Source organism: Juglans microcarpa x Juglans regia, chromosome 7S, assembly GCF_004785595.1.
Source record: "Juglans microcarpa x Juglans regia isolate MS1-56 chromosome 7S, Jm3101_v1.0, whole genome shotgun sequence".
Lineage (NCBI taxonomy): Eukaryota > Viridiplantae > Streptophyta > Magnoliopsida > Fagales > Juglandaceae > Juglans > Juglans microcarpa x Juglans regia.
The window spans coordinates 15,287,113-15,305,153 of record NC_054607.1 but is presented as its reverse complement, the minus strand read 5'-3'; the positions used below and the strand labels follow the sequence as shown (position 1 = coordinate 15,305,153).

The 18,041-nt window shown below is 35.8% G+C and overlaps 1 protein-coding gene and 1 long non-coding RNA gene across 2 annotated transcripts in view; one reads left to right on the top strand and one right to left on the bottom strand.

The window, feature by feature from the left end:
* Positions 1–1,244: 1,244 nt before the first annotated feature.
* On the bottom strand, positions 1,245–17,672 carry LOC121241146. The gene is made up of 3 exons (XR_005935667.1): positions 17,414–17,672; positions 10,373–10,378; positions 1,245–1,257 (listed from the first exon to the last, which is right to left on the bottom strand). It is a non-coding gene; the product is annotated as an uncharacterized LOC121241146 (long non-coding RNA).
* The window catches only part of LOC121241145 (dnaJ homolog subfamily C member 8), a 32,108-nt gene continuing 28,196 nt past the window's right edge, over positions 14,130–18,041 (top strand). Inside the window, exon 1 of the mRNA XM_041138788.1 lies at positions 14,130–14,315. Coding sequence (XP_040994722.1) covers positions 14,227–14,315 — 89 coding nt within the window. The 5' untranslated portion in view covers positions 14,130–14,226. The remainder of the gene's footprint in view (positions 14,316–18,041) is intronic.

Here is an 18,041-nt window from a genome sequence, read left to right as displayed (position 1 = left end):
GATTTTACATGAAGAGTTGTTGTTCAATAGATGCTTTAAAAATAAAATGTGACATGCTTAGTATTTTACATTGTTCTCAAATTGATTAGGTTGTTAAGAAAACTTTGTATATGATTGTTATAATAAATCTGATTATTACACAAATCTATATAAGGATGAATATCAGTTTTTCAGTTGACATTCTTGGTTGTTGCCAAAGTAACCCAAGGATGTTTCACCCAAAAGCTGTGAAAAAAGTGCAATGTTATTTGCAAGAAATTAAAGACTATATTGTTGCTTTAAGAAGAACTGATACTCTTAAGATAACTGGATATTCAGACCCTATTTTGTGAGATTACTCTAATGATGAAAAATTCAATTATAGTTATGTATTTTACTATCTAGTAGAGTTATTTTATGGAAAAGTATGAGGCAAATCTCTTACTGCTTCATGTGCAATAGGGACTGAGTTTGTGGTATGCTTTGAGGCCACAATGTATGGTATCTGACTGAGGAAATTTATCTTAGGACTTGGAATTGTCGACTTATAGCCAAGCCGCTAAGAAAGTATTGTAAAAATTCCTCAGAATATTTTTATCCGAATGATAAGTATTTAATGAAAATTTAAATACATAAGTGTTAAGGAGAAAATACAGAAACAAATATGTCTATAACAATTATGTGTTAATGATTATACTTAAGGGACATGCTGAAAAGATAGATCATATGCTTATACCTATGATGTGAACATGTTAAAAAGATCATTGATATGCTAAGTCTTTTGTTATTGGAAATTGAAAGATATCTATTATGGTTGTTTATGTTTTCTTGTCTTCTACTTTATATGTACATAGAACAGTGTGGATGAATGACGACAAGATAATGTCTACAATAGACATGAATTAGAACCCAAGGCATTATAGTATTAGCCTTAATTATCCCAATCAAAGATCATGTTAAATTAAGTTACTGGTGTTGTGGTATATGGAAGGAAATTTGTTGATTATATAACAGAGGACCGCCATGACTCGCATTAGTAGCTAGTTTAACATTGATATTACGGAACTCATGAAATGTATTTTGATCTATGAAAAGTTTCAGGAAATGAATTTGCGCAGTATGGTTAATTTCCTATAATAAACTCATGAACGGAAAATATCATTTATGGACGTATGGGCTAAGTGGGAGAATGTAAGAATTCTATTTGAACTCTATGTCCCACTCACCCATATCATAATAGAGTTTTGAATAGTTCAAAGAGTTATAATGGGATAAAAACTCTTAAGAGATAAGATTGACTCTTGATCTCTAATTATAGTCAAACTCAATGACTTAGATTTCATGATGGCCAGAAATCTAAAAATAGCACTGAGGGGTTAAAAGATTCTCACCTACAACATCAGAGTACCTCTAGCCATCGGGAGACACTTAGGAGGCTGAGCTGCTAGGGTGATCCTTCTCACATAGTCAGATTAATTTCTTCATCAAACATATGGAGAAAGATACGTATTTAATTATCATTGATTTATTATTGTGGATCATAGAAAATCAAATATCCAATTATTAATGTTCATGTTAAAATATTTAACAAGGCCTACTATCATGTTGGTGTGCTACACAGCACCTTATATTAGCGCACCTCATGCAAGCAAAGCTATCTATCTAAGGAGCAACGACATGGACTTGACACAAGCTATTCGGTTATAGAACTATGATAACTCCATGTGAAAATCAATCTAATGTTGTGATCTTGAGTCATTTTATATGACATTTTATATGACACAATAAGGTTTTAACATTCTAAACAACGAGTAGGTCCTTCAATTAAATGAACCTACCCCATTAAATGAATCATTTGTCCAATAAATGCTCATTGTATCTCGCCAAATGCATGGTGTGATGACAATTATGGGATCGAGTATGTATCCTCATTTGTTAACTTCTCATCCAATCACTGATCGATGCTTGCAATCGGGATGGAAGTCCTTGTGGCACACTAAGAAATATGAGATCCGATATGTCAAGACAATGATGGAAGCAGCCTTCGTAGTACTTATCAATGTGCTTTAATTGTGTTAAGATATAAATTAAATAATAAAATCCACTTCTAATTCTTGTCAACTTAAACTTTTGGGACAAATTATAATTTCATAAATTGTTACTTTCTCAAAGTACGACGAGGAGCAGAGGGGACTAATATATATGTTTGTAGAGGTTAGTGCTTTGCATGCATGTTGCCTGAAGGCCTAAACTTTTGCACGAGATTGTAGCTAATTAGCTAGGTGGAGTTGGAAACAGATTCTCAACTGCTTATCAATTGACCGAAAACGTGAAGGGAGATTCCTTGGACTGAGGGAACCCCGAGATATAATAACTGATCTGAAGATTAAGGTTGTGTTTGGATGTTGAAGTGAGTTGAGTTGAGATGATAAAATATTCTTAGAATATTATTTTTTAATATTATTATTATTTTGAGATTTGAAAAAGTTGAATTGTTTATTATATTTTGTATTAGAATTTGAAAAAGTTGTAATGATAAGTTGAGATAAATTGATGATCCAAACGAAGCCTAATTCTCTAGAGATTGAATGTTCTAATGTTATATACAGGGACAAACCAAGTTGTTGATTGGTTGGCGAAAATGGAGCTAGAGGTACAACAAGGGATCAATTGATCTATAAATCATAAGTAGACTATTAGGAATCAAGAGGCTTGATAAACATGGACCAAAGCAGTAGTGCCTGCTCCTAGAGTTAGTTAGAGTTGCATGTTTGTTTATGTTTTAGCTGAATAAAGTTTTTAGGGTGCCTTGGTTTTTGGATTTGATGAATGAATATTATATCAGCCAAGCATGTGCCCATAGGAATTAGGTCTTTAATTTACGATACCTTGATTTTTGAATTGGTTGTTATTTTGTAAGTGCCAAGAGCCTTTTTTTTTTTTTTTTTTTTTTTTTTTTTTTAAGGATTTCTCAACTTTTGAGATTTCTTCATAACCGCTGAGAAATCAAAGTTGTTAGTGCAGTATTCTTTTGCCAAAAGCAAATGACTTTTTAATCAATATATGATAGCTTGGCAAATACGAAGTGCGATAATAGCAGCAACAACAGGATCAACACAATCAATTATGCCAGGGAATGCATGCAGGCTCCCAAAAGCAAATGAAGTGCATGACGGCATGCACGCACCATAGTTCGACCGTTCACCCTAGCTACAAGCATCATTGAGTTGTTCTACGTCTTTTTTTTTTATTTATTTAGAAGAAAATTTTAACTCTCCACATGATATTATTATAAGCAGTTTCCATGTATATTTTAGATTATTTGAACAATTTCTAGATTGCTAAGTAAGTTAAAAAAATCAAGTCCAAATGACCAAAATTATTAGGACTTTTTTAACGTACTGCTTTCTTCAAGGAAAATAACGGGCCAAAACCTTTTAGGAAAGAAACGAGCAGCTTTCAACTCCTAAAAGCCACTTCTTCATGCGGTGCATAAACAAAATAGATATCACATGCATGCATGCAGCCAGAAGTAGGAAGAAAAGTACTCTTGCAATGAAAAGATTCAACTAGAGGTTCCATGTATAATTTTTTCTGCTGACGTTGAGATCATGCAAATACATAAAATAATCAACGTGAATGCATGACACAAACGATAATTAGCAACATCTTATATGTTTCCAACAGTTTAAACTTTAACCTTTTCCACATGCTTATAGATCTCTGCTCTTTCTTCAAAAATAAAAAATAAATAAGATCTCTGGTCTCAAATGACATCTTTGATCGATCTTCCCTTTAACAGATCAGATCGCTTGGCGTTTTCTTCATCGTGAAGTTTCCTTAATATTTAATGTACCACATATATATGTCCTTACACATGGTTGGAACTACCACATATAAGACTTGGAGTGCTTAGTGGAATGAATTAGGTTCTGCTTCTTTCTTTATATATATGTTCCAACCAAACCAATGTGTACCTGAAAATATTTGCAATCTGGCATCAAATTGAGTTTACAATTACTGATTTCTAGTAATTGGGAGTCGTAGCCTAGCCTGCATCGTTACCTACAATAAAGAAAAGCAAAACAGAACAAATTAAAGATGTTAGGCTGTCAACTTATGTCCAAACTTTTGCCCTAACTCTCTTTTTCTCTCAAATATGGGCCAAGAAAATTCTCCTCTCTTTTATCTCAGGAAAAGAGGTGGAGCGAGAGTTAGTGCCAGAGGCATGTGAGTGAGTGTGTGAGGTGGTTATAATAGAAAAGGAAATGAAAGAAGGTGGTCCCTACTGTACACGGGAAAGATTCGAGTGGTTACTACCGTTGATTGGCAACAGGATATGGAAGCTTACGGTGGTATTGGTGGAAACTTGTTGACAGAGGAGAGAATCTGACTCCGTATGATGGAGAATTTAGAGAAAAATGGAAGGGTTTTCGATTGTGGGACGAGGAGCAAGCTGTGATAAAGATAAAGGATGAAGTGTTGAGTGAACTGGGTTTGAAGGAACAGAGGTCTTTAATGAGAAAAATTTGCTCTACAAGGTTGATAAGTGGAGAAGTGGTGGATACAACGATGACAAAGATTTAGAGGATAAGCAAAGCTGCTCAATTTATTGAGGTGAGTTCAAATATTTATGTCATTGTATTTCAAAATCTGGCAGACAAACAGAAAGTGTGGTCAGGTAGACCTTGGATGTTTCATAACTAGTTGCTGGTTATGAAGGAGTTTGATGGGTATATTCCGTTACAAAACATTAGATTTGTCTCAGAAGTCTTTTGGACAAGATTTCATAAGTTACCATTATCATGTATGACAAAAGAGAGAAGAGAACAAATAGGGGGTATAATGGGTAAAGTGGAGGAGGTGGATGTAAGGGATGATGGAAGTGGGTGGGAAAATTTTCTACGAGTTCAGATCATGGTGGATATGACTCAGCCGTTGGCTAGAGGGAGAATGCTGAAAGTAAAAGGAAATAGTTTATGGATTCCCTTTAGTTATGGAAAAATGCCAAAAATATGCTTTTCATGTGGGTGTATTATGCATGGGACTGATGGATGTAGTAGTGGAGGGGAAAGTATCAAAGGGAAAGATCAGGAATATGGGTTATGGTTGAGAGGTTTAAGCATTTTCACAGAAACAAACCATTCTACAATGGGAGGGGCATGTCTTATATGGGTAGTTGGTGGAGGAAGGAAGGGGAAAACCTATATCATAATGGAGAAAATGGAGATGAAAAAGAGAATGAGGAAAGTAAGGGAAAGGGAGTGAGTGAGGCTGAAAAAAGTGGGAGTATGAATAATAGTGAAAAAGACTATACTGAGGAAATGCATAACAATGGGGAAGAACTAGAAGGGAGCAAAAACAGTGAAGGGCTAGGTGAAGAAAGGAGGAGTGATGGTGAGTGGGGTTTGGTAGAAGGGGTGGGGGAGAGAACTTATTCTCCATTATAGCAACAAGAAGACGATTTGTCCAGTAGGGGAGAGGGAGGATTGTAGGAGGTTGCAGTTATTTTTTAGGAGGGGAGTATGGTGGAGGTGGAGAAGCTTGTTAAAAAGAGGGTTTAAAGGAGGAAGGCTGGAGCAAAATCCAGAAAAGAATGGGCCATCGACAAAGGACAAAAAAAAAAAAAGAGGCAAGACAGAGGTGGAAGTTAGAGGTCCTACGAAGTTGAGTGAGAGAGGAAAGGTTGAAGGTGGAGGCAATACAGATGAAAAGTCTAGTTTGTTGGTGGTGGCTAGAAGTCAGCTCCGCCAAATATTATGAAAATACTAAGTTGGAACTGTCGAGGATTGGGGAATCCTCGGACAGTTCAAGATCTTTGCTCTATGGCAAAGAAGAATAAACCCAACCTAGTTTTTCTTATGGAAACTAAGATTAAAAAAAAATGTTGGAATATTAAAAAAAAAAAAAAAAAGTTGGCTTGTAAGGGGTGTTTTGAGGTGGAGGGAGTAGGAAAAAGGGGTGGATTGATGTTGTTATGGGACCAAAGGGTGAATGTGGAAATTTTTAACTTTTCTAAAAGACATGTAAATGCATGGATAGAAGATGAGAGTGAAAGTAGATGGTTGCTTACTTGTTTCTATGAACATCTAGAGACAATAAAGAGAAAGGAAACATGGTTGATGCTAAAATCAATGAAGCCAACAGATGGAGAAGGATGATGCATAGTACGGGACTTTAGTGAAATTCTTATAAATGATGAGAAGTGAGGAGGTAAGACAAGACCAGAGGGTCAAATGGAGTTGTTTAGGGAAGTATTGAGTGAGGGGAACTTGTATGATCTAGGCTGGAAGGGGGATAAGTATACGTGGAGTAATGCTCACAATGATGAAAGCTTTACTGAGGAAAGGTTGGACAGGGCAGTTGCTAATCCTAAGTGGTTGGAAATTTACAAGGAAGCATGGGTTGAAGTAATGGTGGCTAGAACATCAGATCATAAACTCTTAGTAGTCCACTTAGTTACAAGAAGAGAAGGTACAGATGAAAGGTGTAGGTGGAAGCAAAAGCCATTCAGGTATGAGGCTATTTGGGCTCTAGAAGAGGATTGTGAAGGGGTTGTAAAAGATGTGTGCAAGAAAGGGAAAGCTGAAGGTCCACAGCTTATAAGGGTGTGAGTGGTTTATTGTAGAGAAGTAGAGCAGCTTTTCAAAGGTGGACAGTGAGGAAGAAGGGGAGAATGAAGGAAATAGAAGAGAAAACTAAGTTGTTAAAAAGTTTGCAAGCTGAGGAATGTCACAGTAATGTAGAGGAGATTAAAAGGATAAATGCTGAACTGAACCTGTTATTAGAAAATGAAGATCTATGGTAGAAAACAAAGGGCAAAAAATAATTGGTACAAGCATGGAGATAGGAATACTAATTATTTCCATGCTTGTGCCAATAAAAGAAGGAAAAGAAATTTCATTAAAGAAGTAGAGGATGGGGACAATAGAATGGTTGTTGGTTTTAAGAAGAATGAAGAAATTTTCAGAAAGTACTTTGGTAAACTGTTTCAAACTACAAGGCCAGGTAGAGAAGTGATTGAGAGCTGTCTCATGGGTTTAAATTCAAGGGTCTCAGATGCAATGAATGAAAGGTTATCCAGAAACTTTTCTGAAATCGAGGTGGAAGAGGCTGTGAAGTAGATGGCCCCACTAAAAGCCCCTGATCCAGATGGATTTGGGCCATGTTTCTACCAAAGTCATTGGAGCATAGTCTCTAGTGAGGTGTGTAAAGCAGTAGTAGATATTCTTAATGGTAACCCTCTAGACCCTTCTCTTAATTACACATATAGCTTTGATTCCTAAGTCAAAAAAACCCAAAAAAAGTGAGTGAATATAGACTTACAAGTTTGTGTAATGTCATGTATACAATAGTCTCCAAAGCTATCACAAACAAGTTCAAAATGGTCTTAACTAAAATCATATCCCCAAACCAAAGTGTCTTTCTCCTTGGTAGATTGATAAATGATAATACAATGGTGGCTTATGAGTTATTGCATTCCTTGAAAACTAGGAAGAAAGGTAAAGTGGGGGAGTATAACCATAAAGTTAGATATGTCTAAAGCCTATGATCGTGTAGAGTGAGAATTTTTTGAGGTTGTTATGTCAAGGCAGGGTTTCTATGAGAAGTGGGTGAGCTTTGTTATGAAATGTGTTAAATCTGTTACATTTTTAGTTTTAATAAATAGTTCTCCTGGGTATAAGTTTAAGCCCTCAAGAGGGTTGAGACAAGGTGATCCCTTGTCACCCTACATTTTCCTAATATATGTTGAAGGCTTAAGCTCTCTTCTAAATCATTATAAGAAAATGCACATCACTAGAGGGGTGTAAGTAGCTCAAGGAGGTATTAATATCAATCATTTACTTTTTTACAGATGATTGCATTTTATTTGGTAAAGCAAGGATAGAGGAGTGGAGAAGGTTACATGAGGTGCTGAAATTATATGAAAAGACCTCAGGCCAATTCCTCAACAAAGGCAAAACTGTTTGTTCTTCAGCAGTAATACCAAAACAGCAGACAAGAAGGTCATTATGGAAGCTGGGAATTATTTTGTTTGTGGAACCTATGAGAAGTACCTTGGTCTTCCTACTATGGTAGGAAGATCAAAGTTTAATACCTTTAGGAACCTCAAAGAAAGAATATGGCAGAAAATGAATAGTTGGGAGAACAATTTTATTTCACAAGCTAATAAAGAGATACTAATCAGGGCAATTCTACAGGCCATTCCTACATACACAATGTGTGTTTTCAAGCTACCTAAGAGACTGTGTAATGAGATCAACGGATTATTTGCAAAGTTCTGGTGGGGAAGACAGTAGGGTGGTAAGGGGATTGTGTGGAGAAAATGGAAAAAGATGGGAATGCAGAAAGGTAGGGGTGGTATGGGATTTAGGGATTTGGAGAGTTTCAATACAGCCCTTCTTGCAAAACAAGGGTGAAGGCTTCTTAAGTTTCCTAATTCCTTGGCAGCAACTATTTTCAAGGAAAAGTATTATAGAAAATCCAGCTTTTTGGAAGTTAAATTGGGTTCACAACCATCTCTTATATGAAGAAGCATTTGTTCAGCTAGGGATTTGTTAAAAGAACGGATTAGATGGAGTGTAGGGGATAGGAGAGACATTAAAATATGGGGGCACAAGTGGCTTCCTAACCCTTCTTCTTTTATGTTGCAATCACCAGTTTCTATGTTGCAGGAAGATTCAAAAGTTGAAGCTCTAATTGACCAATAGAAGGAAGAATGGAAGGAAGATGTGATTAGATCCATTTCAAAATTGAAGAGGTTGAGAAAATACTTACCATTCCTTTGAGTAGAGGCAAAGCAAAATATAAGTTGTTTTGGGGGCCATCAAAAAAGGGTATTTTCTCAGTGAGAAGTGCATACTTTGTGCTTATGGGAAAAAGGGAGAATAAATATGAGTGTTCAAGAGAAGCTAAAGGAGATGAAAGGTGGAGAATTATATGAGATTTAGAAGTTCCTGTTGTAACAAAAATGTTTTTATGGAAAATTGGGAATGATTTATTGCCCACCAAAGTGAACTTGTTTAAAAGGAGAGTGGTGAAGGATAAAAAATGTCCTATGTGTGAAATTGAAGATGAAACTCTTATGCATGTTTTATGGGAGTGTCATTCAGCAAATGATATTTGGAGAAGTGAGAAAAGCTGTGTTCAAAAATGGGGCAGATATGAAGTTGATTTCTTGTTGTTGTGAGAGAAATGTATGACTACGCTTAACAAGAGTCAACTGGAGGAATTGGTAGTAACTCTTAGGAAGGTTTGGCTGCGTAGAAATGGAGTTGTGTTTAAAAATAGAATGGAATGTCCTATAAGTTTAATTTTATCTGCTAAGGCTACTATAAGATACTACCAAGCAGTGATGAATCCTGGAAAATCAGATAGACAAGTGTAGAATATAGTTGAAAATAACTAGAGGTGGGAAAAACCAGAAAGATGATATGTTAAAGTAAATTGGGATGCTTCTTTGGATCAGAAAAGGAGGAGAATGGGTATTGGCATCATTGTTAGAGATGAGGAAGGGAAGGCTTTAGCAGCTGTATGTGATCAGAAAGAAAATGTTAAAGAGGCAACTGTTGCATAATGTAATGCACTGAGGTTAGCAGTAGAATTATGAAGTATTCTTAATATCCAGAAAGTAAACTTTTAAGGGGATGCAAAGCTGATAATCATGGCAGTGTGCAGTGAAGAAGAGATGCTTACTTGTTATGGTTCCTTAGTAGAAGATGTTAGGTTTTACTTCAAAAATAGTTCAAACTAGTCAATTCAGTTTGCTCATAGAGGGAAAAACATGGTTGCTCATACTATAGCAAAAAAATCTTTGTTTATGGAAGGAAAAAAAGTTTGTTAGAGGCTATCCCAGATTGTATAGTGAGATGTCTAAATAGAGATTACAATTCAGATTGTATTACTTGATTCATCAATTAGATACATAGATTCTATTCAAAAAAAAAAAAATGTCCAAGCTTTTGCCAAACGAGGATGGTTTCTTCTAGATATACGTATGGGAATTAAATATCTCGACCAACTCTTTTAAAATAAGATAAATGTTTTATTGGTGTTACTTAATATGGTATGTTATGTTAGATTATTGTAAAATAGATATAACATATTACTTGAAATCACGTCAATTTGTGAATTTACTTTTATGTAATCTTTTTGTGCCTGTAACACTTCTTTTTATGAGGTGACAATTAACTTTCAGAAATATATATAGGTTTGTTATAAAATAATTGTAAAATAATTAAGTATATATTATGCAAAACTCTAGTACTTAGAGATATACTAGAATGTGAAAGTTTTTCATTATTTCTGAAAAAAAAAATTAATTAATTAACAAAACCTCATTTGCCAAGTCAATTCATTTTTTGTTGAAGAAGTTATAACTAAAATCATTTACAGAAAACTCAAATTTGTTGTGTGTTTTAGTGCAGCTCCCTTTGCCTCCTGGGATAAACTTTTTTGCTTAGGGTATTCAGGTACCAATGTTTGGGGTTCTTGCAAGGGGTAAAACCATTGGTACCAATCCACTTTGCATATGGAGGGCAGGGGACATATCGTTGGTAAAAAAGACTAGTATATATAGGACGGTCATTACCAATGATATGCATTTAGTTGCAAATGTAGAAGATAATACAATTCTTGCAAATATTGTGTTAGGGGTAAATATGCCATGTCCAGTTCACCCGCTACAACCATCAGCAATTTGAAGAGGGAAAAGAAAGGGAGGACAAGATAAGGCAAGAGCTGACAGAGGAAGTGAAGTTAGACATGCAAAAAGAAATGAAGAGGTGACATAAAGTTGACATTCCTCCTCACCAACCACTCCAAAGGCCTCAACAAGGGGGCTTTTCAACCCAAGAGAAAAGATTTAGGGTCTGATCTGAGAGAGACTAGGTGACTTTTTGAGGCTTCTTCATCCTCAACCAAGGAGTCTTCAGAGCAATAAGTTTCTCTAAACAAATGGGTCATCGACCTCCATTGTACTATGAAATACAAGAGATCATGAGAAACTATATAAATCACCCATTATAGTAGATTTGTCCTCTAAATACCCCTTGTATGTAGGCTTTTATGTCAAACCTCATAAATCCGTGTATCACCCTTTATTTATGTTTTATTATTCATTTATTGCTTATTCTCATGGATATACGTAAAAACAATGTATCGATGCCCAAATCGCTATCGTGGACTTCTCGACAGCACCGACATGGCCCGAATCACCTCAATGGGATGAAATGATTATTTCTTTCATTCCGGCCTATGTTGAGCGCTTTTACGCATTAACATAGTGCAATATTTTAGCAACTCATTTTGAAGGAATAAAATCATTCCATACATGTTGTTTTTTTCATCACAATACAATATGGGCATTATTGCACTTAAAGAGCACACAAATAATAATATGCAACTAGTCATAACGCTCAAATGGAAAGTCCAAAAGAACTAGTGGATAATATAATTGGAGTCCCATTGAAATCTTATAAAGAGCAAAAACTTCTCATTTCTAAGCAATGTGGGATCTCCCATATACCACCTACCCTTACTCATCATATGGGGTATCACAATCTTGGGTATCACAATCTCACTCCTTTAAATTCCCGATGTCCATGTTGGGCTCGTCCATCATTAGTGGCACGGCTCAAGTGCCACATTTTTTGTTGGGATATGTTTTGTTACTATTTGTAATGCCCAAATAGAACGCTCAAACCGCGTGTCTTATACTCCAAAATGACTAGCCAATGATACAATTGGAGCCCCATTAGAATTTTATAATAAGTAAGAATTTCTCATTTTCAAACAATGTGAGATCTCTACATTTAAGGGTAGTTGCGTGCTAATGTGAAAGAATAATTATATTTGAAGGCTTTTACACCATACATTATATATGCGACAAAATTTGGTTTGAAAAATAAATTTTAAAATTTAAATCTTACGCCATACGTCATACGTAATATTATTATTGTTTTGAGATTTGAAAAAGTTGAATTGTTTATTATATTTTGTATGAAAATTTGAAAAAGTTGTAATAATAAGATGAGATAAAACACTTTCACTATCCAAATAGGACTAAGGGAGAGCACATAGAGAGAGTACATGAATGGTTCAGATATGATCCAAGCACCCAATCTTTCAACATACCAAGATATTTGCCCAAGAACATCCTTGAAGACTTTCTTCACTACAACTTGGGAGAATATTCTAGTGCGACTGTTCGATCTCTCTCTTTCTACATAGATATGATCGATGCCACTTGTAAGGTCATTTTCCCCTCACTCATAAGCCCACTAAGCACTTGACCGAGAGTAATGGGCTTTGTCGCTCCGATACCTGGCCTCAGGGCCCAAACTTGCCCATGAAGCAACTCGTTTGCAAGGGAAATTAAGCAATGATGGATGATGGGACAGACAGGCTGGACGCCGCTTGGCCGCATCCTGCTCATGAGAATTTGTACAAGGTAGAACGAGAAAGACAGAGAACCTTTGATCTTCTGACGAGGTGACATCGATGGACCACTGAAGACACCAGCAAAGTAAGGTAAATCGGGGAACCACGCCTCATTAATGACACCACTACCCGAGTAATACGCCATATTAATGGATATGGGCTCCACAGGGGGCAGGCACGATCTATCCCTAGACTCCCAGTATAAATAGAAATTTCTAGGTTCGGAAAAGCTCTCTAGAATTTCTCATTATTTACAAATTTCCAAAATATTCTATTGACTTTAGCATCAGAAACTCCCAACCCCAAGACCGCCCTCTCCTAACTTCTTTTTTCTTCGTTTTCGCAGGCCCAACTGTAAAGATCCGAGTTGCTTGAACCTGACCCAAAGGCGTACGAAATATGACGTTAACATATTAACAAAAAACCCAAAGGGTTCCAAAGCTCAACCTCGCTTTTAACCTCCATTTTCGTACACTCCAATATGATTTCAACCAACTCTTGTAGAATCAAAATTGTATTTATTTTTTAAAAATAATATTTGTAATTATAGAGTGCACAAGCGTTGCACACTCATTTTGAAAAAAAATGAGTAAATATGAGACTTACATAAAAAATTAATTTTCTAATAGTAGACTCTACTCTTTTTCAAAAAAAGTACGTGACGCTTGCATAACCTATGACTGTATTTAGCATTACTCAAGTATTATTATTTTTTATCTTAAAATTTGTCATATCTCCATTCTTATTTTAATAATAATGGTAAAAACCCTAATGGATAAAATATAAAATTATTTAATTTAGAGAAAAATCATGAGAGAAATAAGTATAATGCAAGCACCATTGCCTTGCTTCGCAATTTAAAACTCAGTTATTTTCATCGTAAATAAAGATATTTGAGGAAGAAAAAGGACGATATTTGAAGTCAAATTCCTGAATTGCATTCTTATCAAACCTATTTGAATTTATACTTTATTTATTGATTAAATTTTATATATTTTTCATTGAAAATAAATTATCTATTTTAATAAGTTAAATTTTCCTATTAAATCAATCATGGGAGAAATAAGTATAGGAAAACTCTACTATGCCGCCCAAACCATACCGCTCGGTTTTTTTTTTTTTTTTTTACCAAATGATGAAGAAAGTGATTTTAAATGTATTGATGTATTTTTTTTTTAAAAAAATATTTAAATACATTAAAAAAATGTGAATAGAAAAAAAAAAACCTAGTTTTACAACTAGCGATAACACCGAGCGGCGCTACTCGGCCACCCGAGTAGCACCGCTCATAAGTATAATTCAATCACCATTGCCTTGATTTTGTAAATTAAAAATCAGTTTTTTTTTTCATAAATAAAGATATATGAGGGAAAAAAGGAGGATATTTGAAGTCCTATTCATGAATTGCATTCTTATCAAAGCTATTTGAATTCATAATTTATTTTAAATGTTTTGATTAAATTCTATATATTTTTCATTGAATATAAATGATCTATTTTAATAAGTTAAATTGTCCTATTAAATAAATCATGAGACCGGTTTCAGAACCGGTTTGGGAAAACCGGTTTTGGACTTGAAAGCCGTTTCGCAAATTCGTGGTTTGGTCTGAGTCGTCTGATAAAAGCTTTTGAGAGAAATCATTGGGCCGAAGCCCAATCCATTCAGGTGCCATGGTCGCAAACCTGAAAAGGACTCGAAAGCAAACAGATTTGCCATTTGCCTGCGTTTGTTAATTCTTACACAGAGAGAGAGAGAGAGAGAAAGAGGGAACGTAGAGAGTGCAAAGCGTAAATTTAACGGACAAGGATGGGAGATGCAAGCATCGATGAAGATTTGCTTCTCAAGAACTTCTACGCCGAAGTCAGCGAAGTCGAGAGGGACAACGAAGTCCTCAGGTTCTCTCTCTCTCTCTCTCTCTCTCTCTCTCTCTCTCTCCCTCTACAATTTGCTATATTTATATGAAAATTATAATTTTGTCTGTTAGTTTTTTTTTCTTGTATTTCAATTCAACTCTTGGATTTGGCTTTTGCGAAATTATTATTATTATTATTATTATTTATTATTGTTATTATGATTATGCATTTAGTGGGGTTTTCAGTTTATAGTTGTGGCAAAATCCCTAAACTCTATGCTAAGCTGAAACATTTTGAATAATTGGTTTGATCTCAATATTTATGCTTTAACAAGTTTTATTCTTCGGAATCTCAATTATGCTGCATGCTGGAACTTGGTGGATGTATGTTAGGATCCTACCCTGTTAATGTACTATAGTCTGTTTGTGATGTAAAATGGTAAAGAAGAAATTAAACAAATGCTGGAAGCCACAAGAAAATGGATGCACAGCAGGTGTTTGATAAAAATCCTCAGAGCCACACCATTGTATTGATAAGGGTTCTACTTCGAGGGAGAACCAACCTCCTTACACTGAATAAAGAAAACTAGATAAACACTTTGCAATTTCCAGAATAATCCCAACCAGACTGCCGTCCCTACATATTCTGGAAAAAATGCCCCTAAACGACAACCATCAACTAAGGCCATGGGCCACTAAACGACAACTTAGCAACTTACTAAAAATAAAATATCACAACTAGGTTGGAGGCCCAACTTAGTTGGGTTCATAACAAATTCCCTCCTTTTAAAGAACCTTGTTCTCAAGGTTCAAATATTGAAGCAACTCTATGGTATTGGTTCCAGTTTAACATTCCCGCCTCTGTTGCTATTCAGATCTGTGAAATTCCAACATAAAGCATCTTTTGACATCCTCCCTTGTAGGCTTGCAACCACATCAATTAACATAGACACATATTCCTCAAGTGCTCGCTGTAGTTCAATTATAGCCAATCCACCCTTAAATGAAAACTCTACCAAATAGTTACCAAGGAATATCATATAGCTTGCCAGCACAGTGACTTCATTTTCAACCTAATGAAAGACAAGGCCAAGCATGCTTTGTAACACCCCATTCCCGTAGGATAGAGATATTACCAATATTTAAAACATAATGCCCGGTAAAGAGATTCATATCCTGAATTACCTCATTTATTGAAATTCATCAAAACGTTAAAACTGAATTGAACATGATTGTTTTGGAAACTGAACGAAATATAAAGAAACATAACTAATCCTATGCATGACATAAAAGAAATCTAATTCTGGTGATAAAATCACTTATTCATTCCTAAGTCTTGGTACTAGATCTACTCCTGGCCATCCAGCTCTTCATCATCATAGACATCATCTGCGAGAATCATACATGGAAGAAACAAGAAACACACAAAAATAATGAGTTGAATACTCAGTAAGTGGTACATCGTATCGTAAAATATAGTCCTTGCCTAACATACAATTCATTTCTAGGATACCCTTTAGAACGTACATACAACTTCATGGATTTCAATCAAATACGTAACATGATCTTCTGGAAGACTTTACATACATATATCATCACAGATTTACATGGCACACATTTTCATTATTAACATAAGTGGAAGCATATATAATCAAAACATGTCATTGTGAATGCATAACGTCCTAGTTATCTTGTATTAACATGAAGTGAAACACGCTTGAGTCCGTGTTTCACTTAACTTGTATAACATGGAGTGAAACACGCTTGAATCCGTGTTTCACTTAACTTGCATAACATGGAGTGAAACACGCTTGAGTCCGTGTTTCACTTAACTTGCATAACATGGAGTGAAACACGCTTGAGTCCGTGTTTCACTAAACTTGCATATCATGAAGTGAAACACGCTTGAGTCCGTGTTTCACTAAACTTGTGGTTAACCCCTCTTGAGTCTGTGGTACCGTTACATTTCTTATCTTTCTTAATGCATGAGATTTGCTTCATGAACATCTCTAACATGGCATAATCTTGTACATGGTATAGCGTAACATGACATGGCATGGCATATTCTTGTACATGGCATATTCTTGTATGATTTAGCATGGCATATCTTTGTACATGGCATATTCTTGTATGATTTAGCATGGCATATTCTTGTATGATTTAGCATGGCATAGTATAACGTGATATTACATAACATGCTATGAATGTTTTATGACGTTCCAAGGCATACATGATCCAGGTTCTACTTGAACATGGCATACATGGTTTAAGTATTACACAAACATGGCATATATATAACCTAAGCATTTCATGGACATGGCTTGCATAATCTGACTATGACATGGCATACTTGACTTTGAACTACTACTTCAACATTTCATGGCTTTCATGTGAATTTAGTAACATTAAATCAATCAACAATAAATTCATTCACTCAAGTATAATCTCATATTTCATCAAGACCGAAAAGTAAACTAACATTGACTTGCCTCTTAGTGTAGCGTAGTTAACAATCATAAGCACATCACATTTTTTATACATAATAATAATATTCACAATACGTATTTATTAATATGATCATACTATTTACCTCTTAGCGCTGCTTCCTGATTTCCAACTTGTAGCGCGTTACCTAAACGAGATTCTAGACGTTAATAACTTCCTAGCAAAACGTGTCGTAATACTCTACGTAATTAAATACGTATAAGGAATTTAACTACTAATGGACTCCAACAAATGCTTTGAAATCCTTTAAAAATCTTTTATAAAAATTGTCTAAATGCTGATAATTGTTCAATTAGATAAAGCCCATGTAAAGGTAATGTATTTCTGAAAATATACTATCCTTCTTTAAAATTGTAAACCAGTTTCTGTCGACCCAGAGATTAACCACTTAAAGAAAATACTATCTGACTGACTTAAGGCCCCAAGAAGTCGAGGCTCAGGGAATTACACCCTCACGGGTCAAAAGGGCATGCATGGAATTACAGAATTAATGGGGGGCTTTTTGGGAACTGAAGCACATGGAATAAAACAAGAAGAAAGAAAGAAAAAGAAAGAAGAAAGAAAGAAAAAAAGAAAGAAGAAAGAAAAGAAACGAGAAAGAAAAGAAAATAAAATAAAAGAAGAAGAAGTAAAAACAAAGGCTTACGGGAGAGAGAGCTGTGCGATGCTCACCGAGGGAGAGCAGAGTGCGTCGGCGGCTCTAGGTGGCTAGAAGCGACCGGCGACGTGATTGGGGGGTCCCTATGGTGGTGCGACACCGAGAGAGGGAGAGAGAGAGAAATAGTGAGAGTTTAGAGAGAGATGGGTTTGAAACTCAAACAACCGAAAGGGAGGAAGGTGGCGTGCGGCGGCAGGGGCTTACTTGAGGGGGTGTGTTCAACGGGGTTGAGTTGGCCGGCGTTTTCTGGCGCCATGGGTAGGGCTCCGACGTCCCGGGCTGGTCGACGATGGTTGGGCAGAGGTATGGTTTAAGCGGGAATGTTGTTTCTCTTGATATATCACTGTGTGAATCACAGAGGCTTGAGAGTCTTTTATAGGCGATGGGAGGAAGCAACGTGAAGAGATTGGTTGAAATTTGAAATTGCCTAAACTTTAGGAACCTATTCTCACGTGGATATCGTTTCTGAGAGAGTTTGAAAAGTTTGACTTGGAGTTGCTCAAACTCTGGAAACCGAAACTAGCACGGGGACTAAGTGGATAGAATATTCGAAGTTTTAAAAGGAAAGGAATCACTAAATCGATCTATCTGTTATCACAAAATCTA